Below are 23,278 nucleotides of genomic sequence, written 5' to 3' on the forward strand. Positions count from 1 at the left end.
GTCCCACCGTGCTCATATCTTTTACTGTGTGAGGAAAAGGAGACTGTCTGATGCCTTTAGGGACTACACACCAGTATCTCCGCTAGCCTTATTTGCAAAGCTTGGAGCCAATTGAAGAGAGAAGGAAATACAGTAGTCTGCCCCGTACATATCAGTGTATGAAAATAAGCCTTGATATAATCAATGTTGCAGCAATTGTTCTGCATTCAAGGGGAGTCTCTCAAATTGTCTCCTACAGACTGGCCCCCAGTGTGTTGTCAAACTCTGGTTCTGGTTTAAACTTGTGCTTTTATTTGTGAGTCTATGTATTTTTGCATGTTTATGGATCATTGGGGTTTCTTTACCTGATTCCCTATCCATTTTTACATGATGTGAGTAGTTTTTCCCTTAAGCAGTTCTAGGAATGCCTTACACATTAGGGAAAAGGATTTTTTTGTTTGCAGTAAATGTCTTTACTCCATTTGTTGCTTGTATTTTAACCTTCGTGATGGAATTTTCCAGCATGTGGGAATTCTTGAGTTTGTGCGGCGTTACTATTTGAGAACTAGCTGGAGGGTATAGTTAGTGTGTGAGTCGGCCTTCCCCTCCCTGGGACAGAACACCTAGCACCCACAGTTTGGAGGAGAACTGGTTCTATTTGGGCCCCAGCTTCGGTTTCCAGCACTGGGTTGCTGGCTCCGAGGCAGAAGCAGCATGGATGATGGCCGGGAGAGAAGCCTCCCGCCTGTGGCAGCCAGGTAACAGGGAGAGGGAGAGGGGAGTGCAGGAGACAAGAGCCCATCCTTTTCGCCATGTCCAGGTGACCCACTGCCTCCAGCGGGGGCCTACCACCCAGCAGCAGTGAACCGAGCTTATCCTCGGATGGACCTGCAACCAGCACAGCGCTCCCAGACCCCACCGTCCTCCAAACGCTGGGGTTTCCGGACCTTTTGGTTCACAGCTCTAAGGGCATGGTTAGAAAAGCCCTCCTCCGCTTTCTGCTTTCGAGGATAAAGTGTCTGTCAGTCCACGTGGTGGCGCTGCAGGAACCACAGCACAGCCAGAAAAGGGAGGGGGGGGGGGGCTCAGTTTGAGCCTGGAGAGGCCCAAGGGTTCCCAGGGGTGGACACAGACACGCTACTGCTGCCCAAGGTACAGGAGCACCCAGGCTTGTGTTTGGGGGACCAGAGTTTCTGCTTGGAAAGGTAGACACTCAGTGCTTAGAGCAGAGCCCTCAGGAGCCGGTTTCCTTTGCTGATGTTTATCACTTGCTGCTGCTGGAGCTGCAGTCCTGAAGTGGCAGGGATCTTCACCCATGGTGTAGCTGGTTTTGGGGGATGCGAATGTGGGAGAAGGGATGGAGCAGGGCCGCTGCTCAGTAGGGCAAGGAGGCCCTGGGCCCCTGAGAGGGAAGGGAGAGGTTCCCAGGGGAGGAGAGAGGAGAGTGGTGGGCTGCAGGCTCTTGGTGGGTGGGTAAGGCTGAGCCTGGAGGGGACAGGGCACCAGGTTAGAAGTCCACACTCTCACCTGGTGCTCTGTGGTCCGGATATGGTATGAGTGTGTCTGAGCCCATGTGGTGCATGTGTGGGCTTGGTTCCTAGTGTCAGTGCATAAGCAGTGCCCTGTGGCAGTCCTCACCTCATGGGGAGGGCACCTGGGACATGGGTTAAGGCAGCTCATGTGCAGAGTAAGAGTGTTCCTGGGGAGCCAGTCCGTCTAAAGGCCTGAGCCTGATTGCAGTGTGTTTTCTGCTTGGTCAGGTAACCGCTTCCCTTTGCATGCACTCCTGTATCAGTGATGCCATGGACAGCAGGCCCTCCAGATCCTGGACCAGCTAAAACCTCTCTTCTTCCTGTGCATCCGGCCCTGGCTGTTTTGTTACAGTACAGAAAACTGACCAACAGTGTGGCTGTGAGCTGTGTGCCCTGCCTTTTCTCCAGCATCTTTCCTGAAATCTGTGGTGTTTAGGCCTCTCTGTGTGTTGTGCTTACACGTGTGTGTAAGTGGGCCTATTGTGAGATGCTGTTAAGCTCTTCAAAGGTCAAAGTGTCTTCACAGAGCAAATATGGTTTATTTTATAAAAAATGTTGGATCTTGTAACCTGAGCAACTATTTCTAAGAGAACAATATGCAATATATTAACTAGTATTAAATTTCTTACTATTTTTTGAAATTCTGCATTATTTATATCCTTTTTTCTGTTTTGCTTTAAAAAAAGATGACAACAGGGGTGACTTCAAGTGCTAATCCTTCAGGGAAACAGCAAACACAAAATTGGATTTTCTGTCTCCCATCCCTCTTTCAGAGGAGTGAAGAGGGCACTTTCGCTGCCAAGAGACCACAGTCTCCTTCAGACACTGCATTTCCGCCCCATAATGCGAGGTTCCGTGGTCTTGCTGCCCTGCAGCTTAGTGCTTGGTGGGGGCCTGTCCCGTCCTGGGCTGGGCTGTCGCACTCACCGTGTGCCCATGTGCACCGTGGTCCTGGGTGACTGGGGCTCTGTGCCCCTGAGAGCCTCCGTGCAGACATGAGGCTCCCTGTGAGGTGACCTAGTGTGGCCCTGAGACCCCTCACCTGCTTCTGCTCGTCCCTCCGGGGGTTCCCGGTCCCTCATGTCCCTCTGGGCCAGGGATACCAGTGAGCAGTTGTGCTCCCTTCCCTCCCCTTTCTTCAGCTCTAGTCTCTTTACTTTCTGGGAGTCGAGGTTCTGTGCTTTCTCTTTCTGCTCATTGTCGTGATCCTGCCTTGTACAAGTCTGACTGGCTGGAAAGGCAGGAGTCCCTACAGAAGGCGGAGTGGGGGCCCCAAACCAGGACTCTCCTTGGGGGGGGTACAGGACACCTACACAGTAGATTTGCCCTGTCCCCTTGGGACCGTCTTCATCGGTGCTGATTTTCACGCCTAGCAGTCCTCCTGGGGAAAGCATCTTTTCCCACTGCAGACCTCTCCTCCTGACCTCTTTTCACTTTTCCTCAAAGTGAGTGCTAGCTATCTTCATTTTGTAAAAATAATTGTAGCTGCTACATTTGCAAAGTGCCTTCAAGTACCCAGACTCACTGAGTCCCCTTCATGGGCCTGAATCCACCACGCATTGTGCTTACTCATTCTTAGGGGCACCCCCTTCTCTCCCTCTGCACTGCACTCTAACTCCCCCATCACTTCTCTCTGCTCAGTGGAACGTGGGAGCGACCCCTGCGTCCAGTCTCCAGAGAAGTCATTGTCCGCTGGTTTAAGGAGGAGCAGCTGCCTCGTCGGGCTGGCTTCGAGAGAAACACCGAATGCATCGCGCCCTGGTTCCATGGTAGGATCTCTTTGTGGGCCCTGGGGCAGGATTGTCCATGTATCTGTGTCTCCTGCATGGACAGGAGGTCTTAGAGGAAAGCTGTAATCAGGGGATAGGGCTTCAGGCTCCAGCTGCCTCTCCTCTGCTCCCTACAATTCCAGCAGGAGTCCCCAAACTCAGGGTGCACTTAGCTGCCTCTGTCTGCGGGGAAGCAGGTGAACAAGAGTCCTGTCCACTGCTGGCCACATGTGACCCCATGGCCAGCAGAGCTCCTCTGTGGTAGCTTCCTTGGATTCAGAGCACAGTGAATCTGCAGTGGGCCCAGAGCTGTCTGAATGGAGCCTCTGGGTCCAGGCGGGGCCTGGCACAGGTGGTCTCTGGACAGATCCTTGCTCCACATGGTAGATGGTTGGATAAGGAAGTCCAGGCACCCAAACAGAGCACTGGAGCTGGTAGGCTCCATGGAGGCCTTTCAGTCCCCTCATGACAGATGAGAAACTGAGGCTTAACGAGGGAAGGAAGTTTTAATAAGGTACCAGGAGAGAGGTAAAGTCAAGTTCCAGAATGGGTCTTGAGGGTTGTGAGCCCAGTCCAGTGATGTGACTATGCAGTGGCCTCAAGCAGGGAATCAGGGCTATGACTTTGCCCTAGATTTGCTACAGGGAACCAGGAATGGCTACTGGCTGTGAGTCCCCTCTGTATGGGTTAGCTAATGCTGCATGACAAATCATCTCCAAACTCAGTTGTTTAATGGAAGTAAACAGGTATTATGTATTCAAGAATTTCTGAATCAACTGGGAGGTTCTTCTAGCATGTCTTAGCCTCAGGTGACTGAGCTGCTGGCAGGTCAGTTGGGATACTCTCAGCGGGGCTGCTCCCTTCAGTCCCTGTGTTGCTCATCCTCCTGCACCTGGCCCAGGCCCTCAGTCTCCTCTGCAGGAGCTGCAGAGTGCTTAGCTCCCCGAGCCTCTCCCTAACCAGCTCGGGTCTGCCTACAATATTCCAGTCAGAACTGGCCTTGCCCTCATGGTCACACCCTGTCAACCCACGCCTGTCTCTGCTTGCCTTCTGTTGCTCTGGAAGCTTGATTGGCCTCCACGCTGGCTGGCAGCCAGTGGTTTCTTGAGGGCTGACAGGCAACCAGCAATGGCGGGCTCCAGGGTCAGTTCTGGACATGGGCTGGCTCCACAACAGGCAGCTGTGGCTCTGAGAAGAAGCCACACAGGTTGGCAGCTCCAGCTGCACCCCTGTGCCCTTCATTCCCAGAGCTGGGCAACTTGTGCAGCAACAGGCTCACCCTATAGACCAGACACGGAGGTGTGGCACTGTGGTCGGCAGCTGAAGGTCACACGGGCAGCAGCACCAGCAGTCCAGGCTGCAGGAGATCCTCAAGGGCTGGCGCCTTTCGCTCCACAGTTCACCTTCCACCCACCGCCCGAGGCTTTTCCCAATATTCTCCGGCCCCCTTGCTGCCCTGCTCAGTGCCCTCTACTCCCCACCCCTGCAATGAGCTCTGAGCCCCAGGGCACGGCCCCCTCTACCCCAGCCTCATGCTGTGACCACTCTTTGCCCACTTACCCTCGGCCCGCTGGCCTTCTCTGTCCTTCAGGCGAGCCTCCCTTCTCTCCACTGCAGGCCCTTTGTCCTTGCTGCTGCTCTGCTACTTTTGCTGTCTTTCTGCAGCTCTTTGCCTGGCTGACGCGTTCTTGTTTTCGTGTGGAACAGTTTCTTTTCTGAGCTCCTCGCCTGCAGCACATGCGCACCCCAGTGGGACTCATTTCATTGTTCTCTTGGCTGCAGGTTAGCTCCTGGGACTGAGCACCTTGTCTGTGTGCCCAGTACCCACAGAGGGATGGCAGAGGGGGCAAATGAAGGGTCAGAAGTGGGATTAGGCTTTTGTGCCTGAAGAAATATCCTTTGCTTTCCCGTGAGGGGTTCTGGGAGGTGTGCAAGTCCCATCAGCAGCTGAGAATGATCCAGAAACCAGGAAATGTGCTGGAGAGGCTTAGCTTCTCCCCTCTGTTGGCTGTGTGCTCAGTGGGCCAAGGCTGCTGTCTCAGCACCTGTGTGCCTGCCTCACCTGCCTCCCATCTGCCCAGGCCAGGTGTAGAAGTGCATCTAAGGCAAGCCCACTGTCTCCATCTGCTGTCACTGGTGAGCTCCCAACTCCACGGACAGAAGCCTGTTGGGCAGGTCACAGTGCCTGGGCAGGCTTGGTTTTACCCTTGTAGCATTTGTGCCTGAAAAGACAATGACTCCAGCCATGAGCTACTTCTCACCCGTGTCTCAGGCCTACTGGAGCTGGGTGAAAGAGCTGAACGAGGGCCTCAGACCAGGGAGCTGTTCCCTTGGAAACTCCGATGGCTCAGGGAAGACAGAAAAGCAGGACTCTGCAAGCCGCACCAAGCCCGAAGCTTCTGCACAGGTGCAGGATTTCCCCATCCAGCGCCGGCCTGGGGTTTTCAGTGACAGGAGGATCTGTTATAACCGCCACCCACGGTTAGACCTCTGCCTTTGCCGAAAGCCTGAAGAGGCTCCGAGGCTTGGAAGATGCCAGTGTTCGAAGAGCCTGAACCCCGGTCCCTCGAGTGGGTCTGGGATTCCTGCCTCCCACTTGTGTCATGTTGCGCGTCCCTCACCCCTGCTGGAGCTCCCATATGAGTCACTGCCTTTCCCTGATTCATACATCATCATCATTGTGGTGACAGGCACGACACAGGGTGCAGCTCGACTGTCCTGAGAAGGGCATTGGCAGCTGCATCTGGGCTCAGTGGGGCTTTGACAGCCGAACAGGAAGGCACAGTAGAGGTGCTCAGATTTATCTTTAGTTTTATTTTCTACTTGATGGGGGAAAAGGTAACTTTTATATTGTTACAGAACAAACAGAACTAAGATGTGTCACAATTTATGTAACTGACTGTATGTTCTCCTGACAGCTTTACCCTAACGCGATCTGCACAGCTGCTAATCTGCTGGACGGAGCTGTTACCTGACGGGGTTTCCTCGCTCTGTGACAGAGTGAAAGGAGAGGCTCGTGTCTGGAGAAGTGCCAGGTGTCCTTGCTTGGAAAGGACTTGATGCATTTTAAGATTATAGCCTTAGTTTTACTGTGAAACTGTCTTACCTTTTATGAGATGGTGGTGCTGGTAAATGGTGGTTATTTTTACATACTGTCTTTGCAAAGGAAAAGAAAATGTTACCAGCTTTCTGTTGGTTCCTGAAACTTCTACTTTTAATAAATTGGAACAACAGGTATGCTCTAGCTTTCTGTCCAGCAGAGGAATTCCCTGAGGGAGGAGGCAGGGCCCCTACCCAGTCCTTACGGTGACAGGGAGCTTACTGCCCCTCAGGCACCTTGCACCAGCCTAAGTGCCAGGGGTTTTTGATGCTAGTGGGCAAGACTCCACTCCCTGTGTTTTTAGAGCTGGGCTTCTTAGCAGGGAAGGCTACGATGCTCCCCTCTCCTGCTCCTACTGGAGCCGCCTGGGGAGCTCAGGCTCACACTTCTTGAGGGGACAGTACAGGGCTAGGGTGCCATGGGTAGTGTAGTGCCTAACCTTTGTTCTCTGCACTGGCTCGTTGCCTCCCACTGTTGGCCACAGTGTGTCTCAGTGGCGGAGTGGGCAGTATATTATGCTGTTTTCTTGAGAGGAACTTCATAGCCAATGTCAAAGGCGTGGAGATGTGGAGGGCAGAAGAATTTGGGCCAGCAATGAACTCTGTGGTGATCCCAATGTAGAGCTTTACTTTCCTGGGTAAAACACTCTAACTTAATTTAGCTGGATTTTAGGAGCAAGTTAAAAGTAGCTACTTTGGCTCCCATTTCCTTGGCTTTTCTCACACATTTGGGTGTGTTGTGGTGAGCACCTCATGTGCCAGGAGTCTGAAGATGGGACTGTCTTTAGTCTGACCTTGGGTGAGTCCTTTCATTCCCTGCCCGAAACCTTGACATTATGACACCCACCTCACTCAAGAACACTCAAGAAAATTAAGTCGACAAAAGTGGTTTGTCACCCACAAGGGGACAGGTCAGTGAGAATGCTGATGCCTCTGGAGTCTGGGGCCAGGTACTCACCTCCTTTGGGAAACAAGATTCGGAGAAGTGGGAGGACGCTGGCTTCTCTCTGGGGTGAGGGGCTCTGATAAAGTTTCTTTTTTTAAAAGAGCAGTGCACAAGCAATTCCTTGTTTCTCTTTTGCTCACTGTTATTTTCTAGGAGTTGTAAGAGAGACTTCCAGTAACATGGGAGAATTCTTGAGAAACGGCAGTGCATATAATCTTGGTTTTGGGGAAAAATTCTTATCTTTAGGCTTTGAAGTCCATGTCCTCTGTCTGAATGTAGGTTCATCCAGGCTTATTTCTCTTCCCAAGCTTTATGGCTAGAAAAGCATTACAGAATGGCCCTTGGTCTATTGATTTAGCCTAGCTCCTGGCTGGCTTGCTGCCTGTCTTGAGAGGTGGCACCAGGTGGGACTGTGGTTGACAGTGGTGCCTGTGGGATTCTGCTCAGGCACGGGATGCTCTCCCCAGAGCTCCAGAGGGTGAGCTGCACTGGAGTGAGGTCCTGGCTTGATTTCTCTTCTGACAAGCACAGAGTCGGGGTGCCCACACCAGGGAGATACTCTCCATTCATGTAAATAGTACGGCCTGTGGCAGCCCAGCTGTTATGGGTGGGCGGAGCTCCTGTGCAAAGCAAGAGCTCAGAGTAGCTTGAGCTCCTCGAACTGAACTTCAGAGCACACCTGGAGTGGAGCAGTGCAGGCTGTAGCTGCTGGTCCTAGAATGAACCCAGGTCCTGGGACCCTGGAGTGCACTGCTGTTTGGATGACACCACAGCACAAAATTGTTTGAGGGAAGGGAATTTCAGGATGACTTGGCAAACATCTGTCTTGGGAGAAAGAAGCTACGGTGAGGAATGGATGGAGAACAGAGCCAGCCCCACAGATCTCTGGATACTGGTTAAGAGGCAAAACCCGGGTCCAGGATGGGGGTCTGAAGAGAGACATGTCACCTCATAGAGGACAGAGGTCTTGCTATCAGGCAGCCTCCCTGGCCTGAGTGCTTCCCATTCGGGGAGTGGATGCAGTGTGTGTCTGAGGGCACATTCTGCTGCTCTGGCTTCAGCACCCCTGCCGTGGCTGTGGGTCGGGGACCTGTCAGGGCCAGGCCAGCTTCAAGTGTATTCCTGGGAGTCTGTGTGCTGAAAAGCAAGTGTGTGGATTTACTCTTTGGCTGCCAAGCTTCCTACAGATTTTCCTTTGTTGCTTTTGAATTCTGGGTTTGAGCGGCTTGAGCAGCACTGAATTCCCTCCGGTCAGTGACAGTAGGAATTGGGTCGGGGCGTGTACTGGGGCTCTCCTCCTTTCTGAGTCACACAGAACAGGAAGGGATGGACTGGCTGACTGGTGCCAGCTGCCCACCATCCTTGGGCTGGCCTCTTCCGTGCAGTCTGATGTGTGTCTGCCAACTTTGGTACACAGCATCTCAGGGTGCTGACAATTGCTCCTTCACCTGGCTGTGGTCAGCACTTTACAAGTGTTCTGATTGGTGTCAACTTGAGAAGTCTAGAAGCTAACTAAGCAACTCAGCAACTCTCTGTCCTGGGGTGCGGAGGACTGGCCCTTACTGCTCTAAGATGTTGTCCAGTGCATCAGCTTGAGAACTTTAGAAGTTTAAGTGACTCATCAGGGAGCCAGGGCTTTGTAAACATGCTGAGCCTGTGCAAGAGGAGAGCATGGAGATGGTGTGAGTGCCACACCAGCCCTAGAGCGGGGAGCCCACATACAACATAAGGGAGGAAAAGAGGCTTGCTCCCCGCTTTTTGCTCTTGTTGTTTTGCTGTCTTCTGCCACCTTGAATGGTTGGCTCTCAGCCGCAGCACTCTGCCTCGGAGCCAGGTGATTACAGACTGAAGCCCCCACAAACTGAGCTGAGTAAACCTTTCCCTCTATAATTTTGGGCCTAGAATATTTTACCTCAGCAGCAAGAGAAAAGTAACTAAGACAATAAGCAATCACACCGAGGCCAGAGAGCCTGGCAAACTAACATATTTTTGTCCAGTAGTTAAGGAGGGGAGCTGGGCGAGGTCACAGGCTTTGTGGCTTTCAGTTTAACCTGCTCCATTGTGGTGACACCCTTGAATGCCTGGCAATCTATGAGTGGAATTAGGGAGAAGAATGTGTTCTCTCTGGACTTCCAATCTCTACTGCGGATTTCCTGGACACAGCAAAGCCTTATCCTTTCTCATTCCATGACCTTGCAAGACCGAGTGGAGACTGGTCTCCTGTCCTGCCTTGGGAATGCCCAGTTTCTTATTTGAGACAAAGACTCTGGGGAGAGTGAGCCAGCCCTTTCCCCGGCTTCCTATAGTGAGGCACTGGAATCACTCTAGGCTGTGGCCATGAAGGTGTTCTGGGGACCCTGGATATTTGTGAAGCCAGGCATTAAAATCCAGGCTAGGCAAGGAATTGCTGAAGAAATGAGGAAGTGGGGAAAATAATGCTACTGGTGATGTCATGAGGATTAAATATATTAACATCTATGAAATGTTTAAAACATACCTGATTTAAATGAATGCTACTGTTACTGAGTTGGGGGGGGTCTTACCTGGGTTCTTGGTATCCTCACAAAGAATCAAGCAGAACATGCAAGAGTGGCAGCAGAATCAAGGATGTTTGAAGAGAAAAGGCAAGATCCACTCCAGAGGTGGCGTGGGCCAGGGGGAAGGGTGCAGGCCCCGAGAGGGCTGTGTTGAGTTCTCAGCCTTAGGGTTTGGAGCAAGGTACAGGGTTCCTGTCTGCCAGTGAGTGGCTTGACTCAGTCCTTCCCTTGGGCAGTGGAGTTTCTATGTTTTGTGAGCCCTACAAAGAGCTATCATGGCATTCATAGCCCACCCGATAGGGTCAGAACTCCAGTCAGTGAGATGGTAATTAGGGTTGGGGTCAGTCAAAGGTTGTGGACCACTGGGCACATGCGTGGGGACTTCCTGTGCATAAAGTAAGTTAATTGGTTACTTCTTCCTGTTGTGTATAGACCTGATCCTGGGCCAGTGTTTAACTCAGAACATGGATCTATTCCAGAAACAGGCTCCAAGGGGACTGCTCCTTTCTTTTCCCAGCCACTTCCTTTGTTACCTAGTATCTCAGCTCTAGCACAGAAAACAGGCTTTATCTTCCTTTCTCTAGTGTTTTCCTGTGTTGTCTCCTGCCTCACTACTGCCTGACTATGGAATGAATCAACATGGAGGCCTTTGCAGGTGCATGATGGAACTTGACACATATACACTAGTGGTTTTGTGCCTCCAGAGCATACTTTTTACAAGTCAATGTTGTCGGAAATTTAGGGAAAGGTGACACTATGTGACTGCACAAAAGGAAGGTAACATCTTGCATTTCCAAAAAGAAAGCGTAAGTCTAAATTTTCTTTTGAGTATGATACGTATTTTGGAACAGTTTTTAAAAGCTATTAGATGTAACACTGAGATCATTTGGAAGAATGGTTAACATGTCAAGTTGGATTGCTAATTTTTCTCTCCTGAGCAGATTTCGAATGGAAATTATCCATCAACTATGATCTCAAAAGAGCAAAAAGTAGGTCAGTTAACTCACTTTCTTCTTAACTTTCTTTCTTTTTCTTTGGCTGTTTGTGGTGCTGGGGTTAAAACTCGGGCCTTGCACATGTGAGGCAAGTACTTCATCTCTGAGGGACACCCCAGTTCTTTCTTAAATTCTTGCTCAAGCTGCTTCACCTAAGAAATAAAAGACTTGAAAGGGCATCGCAAAGAACAGGTTTTGGTGATAAGAAAGCATTGATTTCCATGATTTCCCCAAGGCCTCACCTCTTTCCTTTAATCCCAGCACTGCCCTGCCCCATGCCCCTGCATGGTGTCGACCTGAAGGCACAGGATGACACTGCTTGGATAGATGGCTTCTCTGTAGAGGGGACCTGTGGTCACACCATCCTCAGGTGTGTACTGGCTGTGTCTGTGGGGTGTGGTGGGTGACTGCACCAAGGTGGGCATGCTGGGTTTTTATACTTCAATAATTTTTGGATATTTACTTTGTCCTGACACTGTGTCAAGGGAACATTAAGCATCCAGTATTCCTTTATTCTTCGTACAGCTCTCTGAGATATTTGGTAAATGTGCACACATTGCTTACCGTGTGCTAAGCACTCTCCTAAGCAGTTCACTTCTTGTGTTCCTGTAACATTCGCATACATGGGCTGTTAGCCTCCCCATTCCACGTGTGAGAAAGCTGAGGCACAAAGGAGGCCACTTGTCCAAGGTTACAGCAGTGAGCTAGGATTCAAATTCAGGTCACCTGGCTTCAGAATCCACACTTGTACCTGTGACACAATGCAGCCACCTCCCAGGGGAGGAATTAGAGACTCTGAAAATAAGGTAATGCCCCAGGGTACACAGCGCTTGAGGGATCAGTTCCACTCCAGTCAGGAACATGTCTGTGCGGATGTAGAGTCAACTGCTTCTTTAGGAGGTACCAAGCTATGCCTGGGCTATGGAGCAAGCTGTTTTAGGTGCCATACCTGGTCCCTGGCTGGAACAAGTGTTTGATCTCCTAAGCCTGGTGCCATCCTTTCAAAGAATTCCTGAAAATCACCATCTGAGTTTCTCTTCAGTTGGCAGCGCCTCCTTGCAGTGAGTAGAGAAACACAGGGGACTGTCAGCATTTGGGATCTTTGTGTTACCTGAGCAGGCTCCTTGTGTTGGGGTATTTATTTACTTATTTAAATTTTTCATTTAAAAAAACAAACAAAATAAAAGTAAAGCCAATCAAAACAAAACTGTGAAAGGGATACAGAGCTTACAAGATAATAGGAAATTAACAATGGATACCATAATATATCTTGTCTTTGAAATAACTGCCTATGTCATCAGATATAATAATAAAATCAAACCAGGTGAAACAGAATAAAACCAATCAAAACAAAACAATGAAAACAATGAAGGACTTTAAAACAAAGTGGGAATTAACAACCTTCCCTTTTTAAACATGTCCTCCCCTTTCACTTTCATAGTATCTATTGTGCATTTTGGATCCCCTAACTCCTTCAGTTTTTTATACTTTGGAGACAAATGATGTTCACCTATCGGAATTTGAATCGTTTCACCCAAGAGCATGATCTCAAGTTGTATCCATCTACCTATAAGAGCCTTGTGATTATCCTTCTTTATAGCCTAGTATCTTTCCATTGTATAAAAATGCCATATCTTTCTTATCTTTTCTGTGGTTGATAGGCAAGCTACTCTTGCTTTTTCTGGTTCCCTGTCCCATAGAACATTGTTTTGTCTCCTTTGACTTTCAGTCTATGAATTTGCTTTCAAGGTAGTATGTTTCTTGTATACCACATATTGACGGATCTTGTTTCTTGATCCACTCTCCCTGTGTTGCTTTTTATTGGTGGAGTGAGGACATCTTCATTAATGGTCATGGCCAACGTCCACTGGTTTGTCTTTGCCATGCTTTTTTCCTGCTGTTGGTTGCCTACATTCCCCCTCCATTCAGTTGTCTGCTCTGCTTGGTGGTCCCACTCTGTAGCTGCTCATGGAGCTGTGGTCATTTGTATCTCTAGAATGTCATTCAGTACTCTGTAGGGTTGGTGTGGTGGTTATGAATTTCTTCAGTTGTCCTTTGTCAAGGAAGTATCTTGTTTATTCATTAATTTTTAAAGATAACTTTGCAAGGTACATCAGTCTGGATTGGAAATTGTTTTCTTTCAGGATTTGAAACATTTCACTCCAAACTCTTCTTGGCTTGATGGTTTGTGTTGAGAAGTCTTCGTGATTCTGATTGGTCTTCTTTTATAGGTGATATATTTCTTTTCTCTAACAACTTTTAATATTCTGTTCTTGTGCTGAATTTCTGGGATCTTGATTATTATATGTGTGGGTATAGATTTATTTTGACTATGGCTATTTGTAGTTTTATCTGCCTAACTTACCTGTGTGTCAAATCCTTTTCCAATGCTTGGGGAGTTCTTGGCTATTATTTCTGTAAATTGTCTCTTTATATTAATGCCTTGGTTATCTTCTCTCATTGCTGAGACAAAAGACCTGATGCCCAAAATTAAGGAAGGGAGGGTTTATTTAGATTTTTGGAGGGTTCAGTCCATACCCAGCGGGCTCTAAGGCAGGGTAGTGTGGCTAAGGAGAAACTGTTCATGGTGCCTACAAGCAACAGAGTGAACAGGGTGAAAAGTGGCAAAGTAGCCTCCTGCCCTCCCTTATATTGTGTGCCTGCTCCCTGCCCCTGGACAGGTGCAGTACTCACACTATCAATCCCAGTGCTACACAACGAGCCAGTCACAAACACGAGACTCAGCTGCTCTAGAAAGGCCTGCCCTCATGAGTGCATGAGACTTGGGTGGGGCATTTAAACAAATCACAGTATGCCATGTGTGTTGGCTCCTGCTTTTTTGCTGATACCTATCATTCTTAAGCTATTTTTCTTTGCATTGTCTTTCAGCTGTTGAATTATTATTTCCTGTTTCCTTGTTATTTTTAAGAGATTTTTCCTTTCACTATCACTAGTTGTCATTCTGTCTTTAAGGTCTAAAAGTCTATCTTCAGTTTTTTTCAAATGGTTTTGCCAGATTTCAATGGTGTTTTTAACTTCCTGGATATCTCTTTAAGTCTGTTTCATGCATTCTAATTCTTCTCTATATTGTTCATTTAAGGTTTCTCTAATTCTTCTATGCTCCTCTTTTTTAAAAAATTATGCCTTCTTTAGATACACTTAGCAACCCTTTTATTATGTTTGTCATTTATTCTTTTACCTGAGATGTCATTTCTGATCTGATTTCTTTTACAGACTTGTGAAGTAGTTTCTTTTCTTTAGTTGCCATCATCCCAGAAATTTCAGGTGTCCAACTTCTACCTTCTCCTGTGTCCATGTCTTCTGGACTTGTTCTGTTTGGTCTAGAGGCCAGAGATAGACTTTAGCTCCTTCATCTTGACATTTTCCTAGGTTCCTCTGGGTGAACAGATTGTGGGGACCTAGGTTCCCACATTGGCTACCCATCCCCAGTGTAGGAGGATGGGTCAGGCCCCTGGGTTTCTCCTAACCCAGGTTCCCCAGGAGGCGGTGGGGTACAAGGCTTCTCCAGACATGTGTGGCTTCTCCAAAGCATGGCTGGCTGGTTTTCCCAGCCCACACTGGCTGCCCATAGGAGAGTCCCAACAGTGGCCTGCACATGGGGGCTGGCCTGGCTGCTTTTCCCTGCCAGTGCTTGTTATCCTGTTAGGGCATTTAAATAGTTAATTAGTTAACCATTAAATGTGAACTAAGTTACAGGGTACAAAGTTGCAAACAGAACTGGTCATGTTTCTAATGCCATGGAGCTTGTGTTCACTTGTAAGTAACAGAAAAGACGTAAACCATTATAATCAAAAAGAGCAATGTTTGGTTCATGTGACTGAAGAACCAACAGGTAGGTCCATCCTCAACCATTGCTTGACTCAGATACCTTAGGCTGTTTATCAGCTTGCCTCTTTCCATCTCTCATGTCTGTTGTTGTCTGAGTTGTCTTCATTCTCATGCAACCATCAGTCCAAGAGTCAAACCCCTGGAAGGGTAGGTATATTTTCTCTCAACAGTGCCAGTTGGCTGCTTTGTTGGGTCATGTTTGGTCAGATGGCCACTCCTGGACAAGTCACCTTGGTTGGGAAGATGAGCTGCCTGATTGTTGACTCAGGTAGCCTGAGTCAACATGACCAGGCCTGGAGAAGGAGAGGCAGGCAGACTCCACTCTGCTGGAACACTGTAGGCTGAGAGTAAAGAAGAGCACAGTTCCCCTGCCAGAAGATCACTCTAGGGGAAAATAGCTGGACTTCTGCTCTAGCAAAGTAGACAGTCTCATTGTGAAACTATTAGATACTCAAATTATAAATTTATCCTTCCAATGAATGCATAGGATCCTTGCTCAGCCAGATTCCCAGGTCATTTTGCTGGGAAGTGATATTGCCTGTTGAGAATAGTGATGCCACAGCTTGGATCTGAATGTTGCATGCAGACCCATGTTTGTTGCACAGAGCTCGGTCCCTGGGCTGTTTTGGGGAAGCAGTGGAAAAACTTAAGGAGAAGAGCCTCACAGGATTCTTCAGGTTATTGGGAGTGTGCTCTCAATGGGGTTGTGGGGCCCCACTTCCTTCTTTCTTTGGCTTCCTGGTCACAAAGTGCACAGTTTTTCCTGCCACACACTCCCCACCATTGGTATCCACCACCTGCACCAAAGGCCTAAAAGCAATGGATTTGGTTGATTTGGGACTGGAACCTGTAAAATTGTGAGCCAAAGTAAGCCTCTTTCTCTGTACAAGCTGGTTCTTTCAGCTGTTTGTGATAATGATGGAAAAGGGACTGGAACAATAGTGTTAGAGATTAGAGGCTGTCACCTCACTGCCGTGGGCATGATGGTCTCTCTTGTACATCAGTAGACCTGGAACCAAGACGCTTGTCCAGTGAAGCCCTTGTCTCAGCAGTTAGCTGTGGTTAAATTTCATTTGGAGTCATAAAAGATGAATGCATTTGGACTCATTTATCATAATCTCCGCGGCTTGGGATGCTTTGAGAAACTGTTGAGAATGAAGAGCTTAATAATTCCAGCCTCCTTAATGATATTGCCTGCAAAGTGTGGCAATAAGAAAAGAGAGTTGCAGAAACGAATGAGAAATAGCAGCATGGTAATGGAGGAGCTGTCAGCCAGTGAGGCGGAGCCACAGGGGAAGCTTTAAGAAATGTGTGCGTCAGATAAATTGAGACCCATAAAAAGTAGGCAGAGTGTCAAGGCTGCCCAGCCTGCATTTCTTTGTTCTCAGGGAGAAGTGCTAACAGAGAAATAAAAAGAGCTCATTTGGTTACTCAGGTTCAACTCAGAGCTAATAATTTCTGGGGACAAATGGATTTGGGAGGGGGGTGCTGCGACTGGAATCCTGGGACTGTGCAGAGGCGGATTTATGGGTCCATTAGGGGACTGTGACTTTTGGAGGTGTAAAGTACCTTTCCTTTCCTAGGCTGCCATCTGTTGGCACTGGAGAAGAAAATATTCTGATAGAGAACGTGTGTTTGGTGGTGGTGTCTGATTGCACCGTGTGAGGGAGCTGGCTTGGGTGTGAAGAAGCACATACTGTGATTGGTATCCAAGGTTCAGGATTGGGGAATGAGGTGCTGCTGGCCTCCTCACTGGAGATGAAAGGCTGGGAGCGTCAGGGCAAACGGCCCTGGCTTGTTGGACAGGCCAGCACTTGTTTTCCCCTGCAGCCTGCAGGGACAGGTAAAGGGGGAGGGGATGGTCTCAGGGAGCCCTGGGGACCAGCGCAGTGCCCCTCTCCTTGCTCTTACACCCACTGTTTGCTGCCATCATTTCACTTAAGGTGGCCAAGAATTCTGGGTGACATTAAGGTGAGTCAGTTTTGTTCAAAACCAGGCCATAAGTAGCAGGAGCACAATTGGAAATTTGTTTGACTTATCACCAGCTTTCTGCCAGGACATTAAACCAGCCCTCTGTGCTGGTGGGTTTCAACCAGGATTGAAAATAAAGTTGGTACCAAGGGCGCCAAGACTACAGAAGCTGCTGCAGGTGGCAGATAGGCTATAAGCCAGCTGGCCTTGGCCTTGACCTTGGTCACCCAGTTCAAAGGGCAGTGGCAGAAATGGACAGAGCTATAACAAGGAAACTCAGGCAAAAGCATACCACACATTCTTGGGCCCCTGGTGGAGGCCAAAGAGGAGCATTGAGCCTGGTCCCCAGGGCTCCCTGGCTAGGTGCAGCCCCTCCACTGGGCCTCCTTCCACTTTTGCTCTCTTTTGCTAGTCATTAGTGTACACTGTAATAACTATTCACCCAGCATTTAGGTTTGCACTGGGAACAACTAGAGATGAAGTTCTGTAGATGGGAGGATGTTTGTTGGTTGTGTGAAAGCTACTACAGCATTTTCTGTAAGGTACTGGAACGTCTTTGGGATTCATCATCTGTAGGGACATCCTCCAGCCACCCGGTTCTCCTTGGACACTGGGGAAGATGCTCTTAATCTCCCAGGCCCTGCTCATGACTCTGTGTGAGCAGAAAGACCCCACTGTCCATCTTGAGCTAAGGTGTTGTTTGCAGATGTTTTCACCTGCACCTCAGGCCCCTTGGCTGCTGCATGTGATAAAATAGACCGAGGCATTGCTGCGTCAGCAGCAGCCAGCCATACAGAGGGCCGGCGTTTGCCTGAAGTCCTGACATTGGCTGCGCTTCAAGAGGCCACAGGCATCTGTGCTGAATCCTCAGGTCACTGCTGGGGCTCAGGGAGCCTGGACCGGGGAGCAGCTTAAGCTATTCTCTGCCACTGCTGCCAGGGGACTTCTCCCTGGGAGGCTCTGGGTGTGGGCTGTGCCTAGGAGGGCAGGGGAGACTGTCTGACCCACAGACCATGAGCATCCAACTGACAGGAAAGGCCTGCTGCTCTTCCACCCACTTAGTGCTCCCAGCTGCACACTCTGCTAAGCAGGTCCATCTCTCTTCCCCTGCTTTTTCCATTCTGCAAAATGGGAGAATAGAACCCACCTTGAGTTTATTGTGAAGATTGAAGGATCTAGTGCTCATTAATCTCTTAGCACAGTGCTTGGTGTAATGTCTTTGTTCCATGAAGTTTGTTATGGGATTGTAAGTTTAATTAGTTAATGATTTATTCAGTGCTAATTATTGAGGTCCCAAGTTCCAGCCCTCTTTAGACATGAGGACTAGTGGGGAAAAACAGACAAAATTCTTACTGTCTTAGTTTTTGTGTTTGTAAAAGTATGATAATTTTCATATAAACAATTGTGGAAGTTTTGTGGGTTTCTTTGCATAAATTATATCACATACTGAAATCTTATTGTTCTATACTGCCTCACCTATCAGTACATTTTAGGGATTCCTAGTTTGTGTCCACAGCAGTGGTTCTTGGCAGGGCAATTGTGCCTCCAAGGGATGTTTGATAATATCTGGACGATTTTGGGGTCACAACTTTGAAGTGCCCCTGGCATTTGGTAGGTAGTGGCCAGAGATATTGGTAAACACCCTGCAGTGCACAAGGCAGCCTCACAGAACGGAAAAACGTCCTGATCCAAAAATGTCAATAGTGCCTGGATTGAGAAATCTTGTTCTACATCTATGTTCCTATCTGTTTGTTCTTTAGATTTTAAATTTTTACTGGAAAAGTTGCAACAGGTGGTGGAACGTCTTATTTGCTTGTTTTGTTATCTTATCTCAGACCTCCATTTCCTGTTCCTGACCCATAAAAATATGATCTCCCAATCACAGATAATCTTCTCCTCAAACATCACGTGGCACCTATGTTTAAGAATACTCTTCATGCATCAGTTAGATCTAATAATTCGCAAAAGTGAGAAGAAACAAAGTGTCAGATTCTTTCACCAAAAAATAAAGAGACAATCTTGTCTTCTCTGCCTTAAGTCCTTCATTTTAAGTCTTTGGTTTTCATGCAAATGCTCCAAGTCCCTCCATCTGTGTGGCTGGGCTGCTCCTGTACCACTCTCCAGAAGCAGGTTTGTGTGCAAGGGGAGCTCACATGGCCTGGGGAAGGCCAAAAAGAGGCCCTGCCTGCTAGGTGACTGGGGGCCTGGCCTGGGCCACTGCCAGGGAAGCTGGTGGACTCCAGCATGGTGGCCCTGCCTTCTCGGGACCCTGACAACTGGCCATGGCTGAGCCGTTTACTCTAGAGCCCAGTTAGGGGTCATCTTGCCTCTTTTCTAGGAAGCTGGCCAGTGCTCGCCGATGCTGAAGGCTGAGTTTCTTGGCTTGTTACTGGCAGAAACAAGGCTTTCCCTCATTTACCGACTCTTATCCTCTTCGTTTTCCACTTGCATTTGCCTCTCTCTCCCATTCTGTTACATTCAATAGCTGGTGTTGGAAGTGTTCCTGTGTTTGCCTCTGTTCCTTGGCATCTGTGAAGAATTAGTTCCAGGACTCTCAGACACGGAAGTCCCTCGTATGAAAGCTGTGGGGTTTGCGTGTAACCCATGTGCATGCGCCCACATACTTTCTCAGTTTACTTTCTCTCCTGATTACCTTTGTCATACTCTGTGCGATGTAGGTGCTGTGTAAACAGCTGCTATCCTGTACTGGTTGGGGAATAATGATGAGAAAAAGAGTCTGTGCATGTTGAGAACAGACACAATTGCCCCTCTTTCTGCTGATGGTTGGATCTATAGGCGCGGGACTGGCAGAGGCCACCTGTGTATTGAACATACATCACCTGCGGGAAAGTTGTTCTGATCTTTCTTTTCTTTGTTGTTTCTCATGACAATATTGTATGTGACTTCACCTCACTGCCTTTCTGTGAAATTAGTTTTCCTGAACTTTTCCAATGGGAGAAGGGCCAGGAAAAACACTTCTGATGTCCTCATCTGTTGTTTTTACTTAGGGTTTACAAAGGCAGCTTGCATTCCATGGTCACCAGCTGTGTTTCTGCCCTGCAGGTCTGGACCTGCTCCTTGCTTTCTTTCTTCTGCTCCCATCTTGCTCAGGTTGGTTCCGTTCCATCGGTGGACATGGCCTGGAGGGTCTCCCGTGGGCTCTGTGTCACCACCCACGGTTGGGGAGGGCAGGGCTCCCCTCGTGGGCAGCTGCTTGACTTCCTGCTTTCCAGTGAATTCCTTTGACTTGCACATCTCCCACTCTGCCTGTCACTTTGTTTGTCCTTCCTGTGTAGACACGGACCTCATGAAAGTCTTGTGTTGTTAATGGGTTTGTTTCCACAGCCATTTGTATTTGGGGGATTTTCATAGTCGGTTGGGGCTGTCATAACAGGACACTTGAGACTGGATAATTCATAAAGAACAGAAGCTCATTTCTTTGTAATCTGGAGGCTGAAATCCAAGATCAAGACGACAGCAGGTTTAGTGCCTGATAGGGGTCTCATGTCTGCTTTGAACACTGTGTCACAGACACCAGGAAAGCAGGGGAGAATGAGCCTGCTGCTCCTCAGGTCCTTTAACTGGAGCCCTAATGCCACCCATGAGAGCGTGGCTCTAATCACATTGTCACCTCCTGGAGTGCCCACCTTTTAATAGGTTGGCCTCGGGATTAAGCCTCAATATGAACTTTGCAGGGATCATTCAGAACCCACAGGCTCCTTGGCGGTACCTTGTCACCAAGTTTTGTTGTAAACCTAGTCTGTGGCCTTCTGGTTCTGCCCTGTAGTTGTACCATCTGTTTCTATGTGGCGATTTGGAGAGATGGAAAGTGATACCATTGCCATGGTGGCTACTTTTCCTCAGCCTCTTCCCTGCAGTGGACTCACACACAGCATTTCATCTGGTGTGAGGCATGAGAGCACCCAGACAGACCCATGGGTGTGCCTCTGGTTTGTCCTCTTCCCCAAATATCCCTGGGACCCAGAGTGCATGATTTCTGCTGTCAACTCCGTGACCCATGTTTAGAGCCTGTGCTACAGAAGAGCAATTAAGGCCATTCCTTGTAGGCCTTCTTTGCCTCTGCCTGTGCCCTCAACTAGGAAAAGCCCTTCCTTTCCCACTGTAGCAGGTTGTAAAACTCTGTTGTTGGACCTCCCACCATTGCTGTGAGTGCAGAGGGGTTTCTAACCTGGGAAAACCACTTTCCCACTTAGGCCAAGGCTATTGACATTCTAGCTCTGTGAGCCTCAAACCTGGCTCTATATTAGGGTCATCTAGAAAACTTTAAGCAGTAGGGATGCTGTGTGCATCCCAAATGGATGAAATCAGACTCTCTTGGACTGGAACTTGGACATCAACCCAGGCCAAGAGCCATGCACAGGGATAAAAGGCAGCCAGCATAGAGATTAAACCAACTGAGTGACCCTTTTATTCTAGGTGGTAACCTACCTCGTCCCCGAAGGACATTGACCGATCTTGAACAAGTGCCACCGTGGCGTTGTATGGGTGTTTGCAGTGTTCAGGGTGCTGCAAAGCAACAGCAGTAAGCTGTTTTTAGCAAGTAATAGCCAATGTATGCCCTTGCCAATATGGAGGGCATGAAGAAAGCGTAGGAAGTGGGTGCCGTGGAAGCCCCGGCAGCCTCTGTGTACTTCACCTGCCCAACACTGTCCCCCCGCCAGGTAGGGATGGTCCCCAGAGCTTCTCTCATCATTTCTTTGCTTCCTTTAATGCTTGCCTATTGCTCTCTAATCATGACAGTGGGTGCCTCTGTGAGCTTTTCAGTCTCTGTGGACTCACAGTTTATTTTTTAGTCATTTGCTTTATTCCTACTTCATTTCAAAATTTCTTCTCATTCATTTTTCTACTCATGTTATTTGAAGGTTGTACACCCTCAGTCCTATCTTTAGTGGTTAACTCAAATTATCTAGCATGCTCATCTCACAAACTAAAGTTACTTAGTTACCCTAAAAACTTGCAAGCCTTAATCATCCCACTCCTTATTACTAGGGCGCTGTCTAGTATTATAGCTCTACCTTAAAACCCTCTAATAATCCATCATTTATGGCTTGTGTCTAGATGTCTCCCCAAAACCCCAGGTGGTCATATGTGGGACTTTTCAGAGGTGGCTGGATCTAGGTTGTGTGACAGTGGGATAAATTCATGGTGCTGTGCTAGGATCAAGGGTGCAAGGATCAAGGCCTGAGTGCTAAGGGCCAGTACCCTGGACAAGATTAAGGGACAGAAAGAGGCTTGTCTCTTGGTGCTTGCTTGGTTTTGCTGTTTTCTGCCTGCACAAACTGTTTCTCCTCTGTGATGCCCCTCTGCCATGTGTTCTGCCTTGGAGTCAGCTGATTATGAAGCAGAAGGCCAGACATCGTGGTGCACACCTATAATCCCAGCACTCTGGAGGCCACAGCAGGAGGGTCACTACCAGTTCAAGGCTAGCCTGGGCTTCAGTGCGAGTTCAAGGCCAGTCTGAAGTGCATATTGAGATTCTGTCTCAACAAACAAACAAACAAACACTGTGAACCAAAATAAGCCTTTTCTCTTTTAACTTTGTCAGGTATTTTGTCTTAGCAATAAAGTCACTGAGACACCATTTTATAAGTGCTTTTAGATTGGCCTACAACATTTGCATTCCTCATTAGTGATGGTATCTCAGACTTTCTGTACAGAATACTTTTTCTTCTTCCTGAAGTGCAACCTCTACAATTTCCTTTATAATGAACTCTTTCCATTATTTCCCCAAAGATGGCTTAATTCTGCCCTTCTGTTTGAGACATAGTTTTAGTAAACAAAGACACTATTCTTTTAGCATATAGAAAATATTATTCTAATATACAGAAAGTCTTTTCCCACCCTTGTCACAGTCCAAGGAGATTTTATTTGTAATTCCATGGAAAAGTCATTGTGATTCTAGCCTGTTAATTCCAGTCTGACACTTCCAGTACAACCAAGGTGGGAATAAAGACTCTAACACATATTTATAATTATGAGTGGCCAAGGTCCTACATCCAGCCTAGATAGTGGCTCATCAGAACAAAGGCTTTGACTCAGGACCCAGCTCAGATTTTATTAATTCGTGAAGAAGGGAGTAGCTAGAGGATGAGTGACGCTGAGAATGGTGGGAGATGCAGGAGTCCCGTGAGCTGGGCTGGGTAGGAGGCTGAAAGCCCCTCTGCAATACGCAGAGAGAAGGAAATGCAGAAAGACCAAGCTGCGTGACACAATTGAAGTAGCATCTAGGGGTGGTGCTTCAGTTCTGATATGTAAACTTTTCTGCCCTGGGAAGTCATAGCCTCTGATCTCAAGACTAGAACCCAGTTGACAGCCCTGGAGCCGTGGCTTTTCATCCCGCCTGGCTCAACCATGTGTTTGGGAGTCACGGGACAGGGAAACAGTGACTGTCACCTAGCTTCAAAGGTGACACAGAAGCACCTCAGCCAGCCTATTTACATTGCTGAGAGCCAACTAAAGGGAAAAGGGAGTGGCTTAGCCAGCTCTGAACACATCAGGACATGGAGACAGGGCCAGGTTTAGCCAAAGTGGAGGTAATTGCTCTCCGTTCAAGGAGAGTTGTCCAGGTATCCTCCACACT

The 23,278-nt window shown here is 48.4% G+C and overlaps 1 protein-coding gene across 1 annotated transcript in view; it reads left to right on the forward strand.

The window, feature by feature from the left end:
* Window positions 1–23,278, forward strand: part of Sh2d4b (SH2 domain containing 4B) — a 120,167-nt gene that overhangs the window by 83,034 nt on the left and 13,855 nt on the right. Inside the window, exon 6 of the mRNA XM_063233696.1 lies at window positions 3,153–3,280. Within this exon, the coding sequence (XP_063089766.1) occupies window positions 3,153–3,280 (128 nt within the window). The remainder of the gene's footprint in view (window positions 1–3,152; window positions 3,281–23,278) is intronic.

Source organism: Cavia porcellus, unplaced genomic scaffold (assembly GCF_034190915.1).
Source record: "Cavia porcellus strain 051 isolate PalLab524CR breed Dunkin Hartley unplaced genomic scaffold, mCavPor4.1 scaffold_23, whole genome shotgun sequence".
In the NCBI taxonomy this organism is placed as follows: domain Eukaryota; kingdom Metazoa; phylum Chordata; class Mammalia; order Rodentia; family Caviidae; genus Cavia; species Cavia porcellus.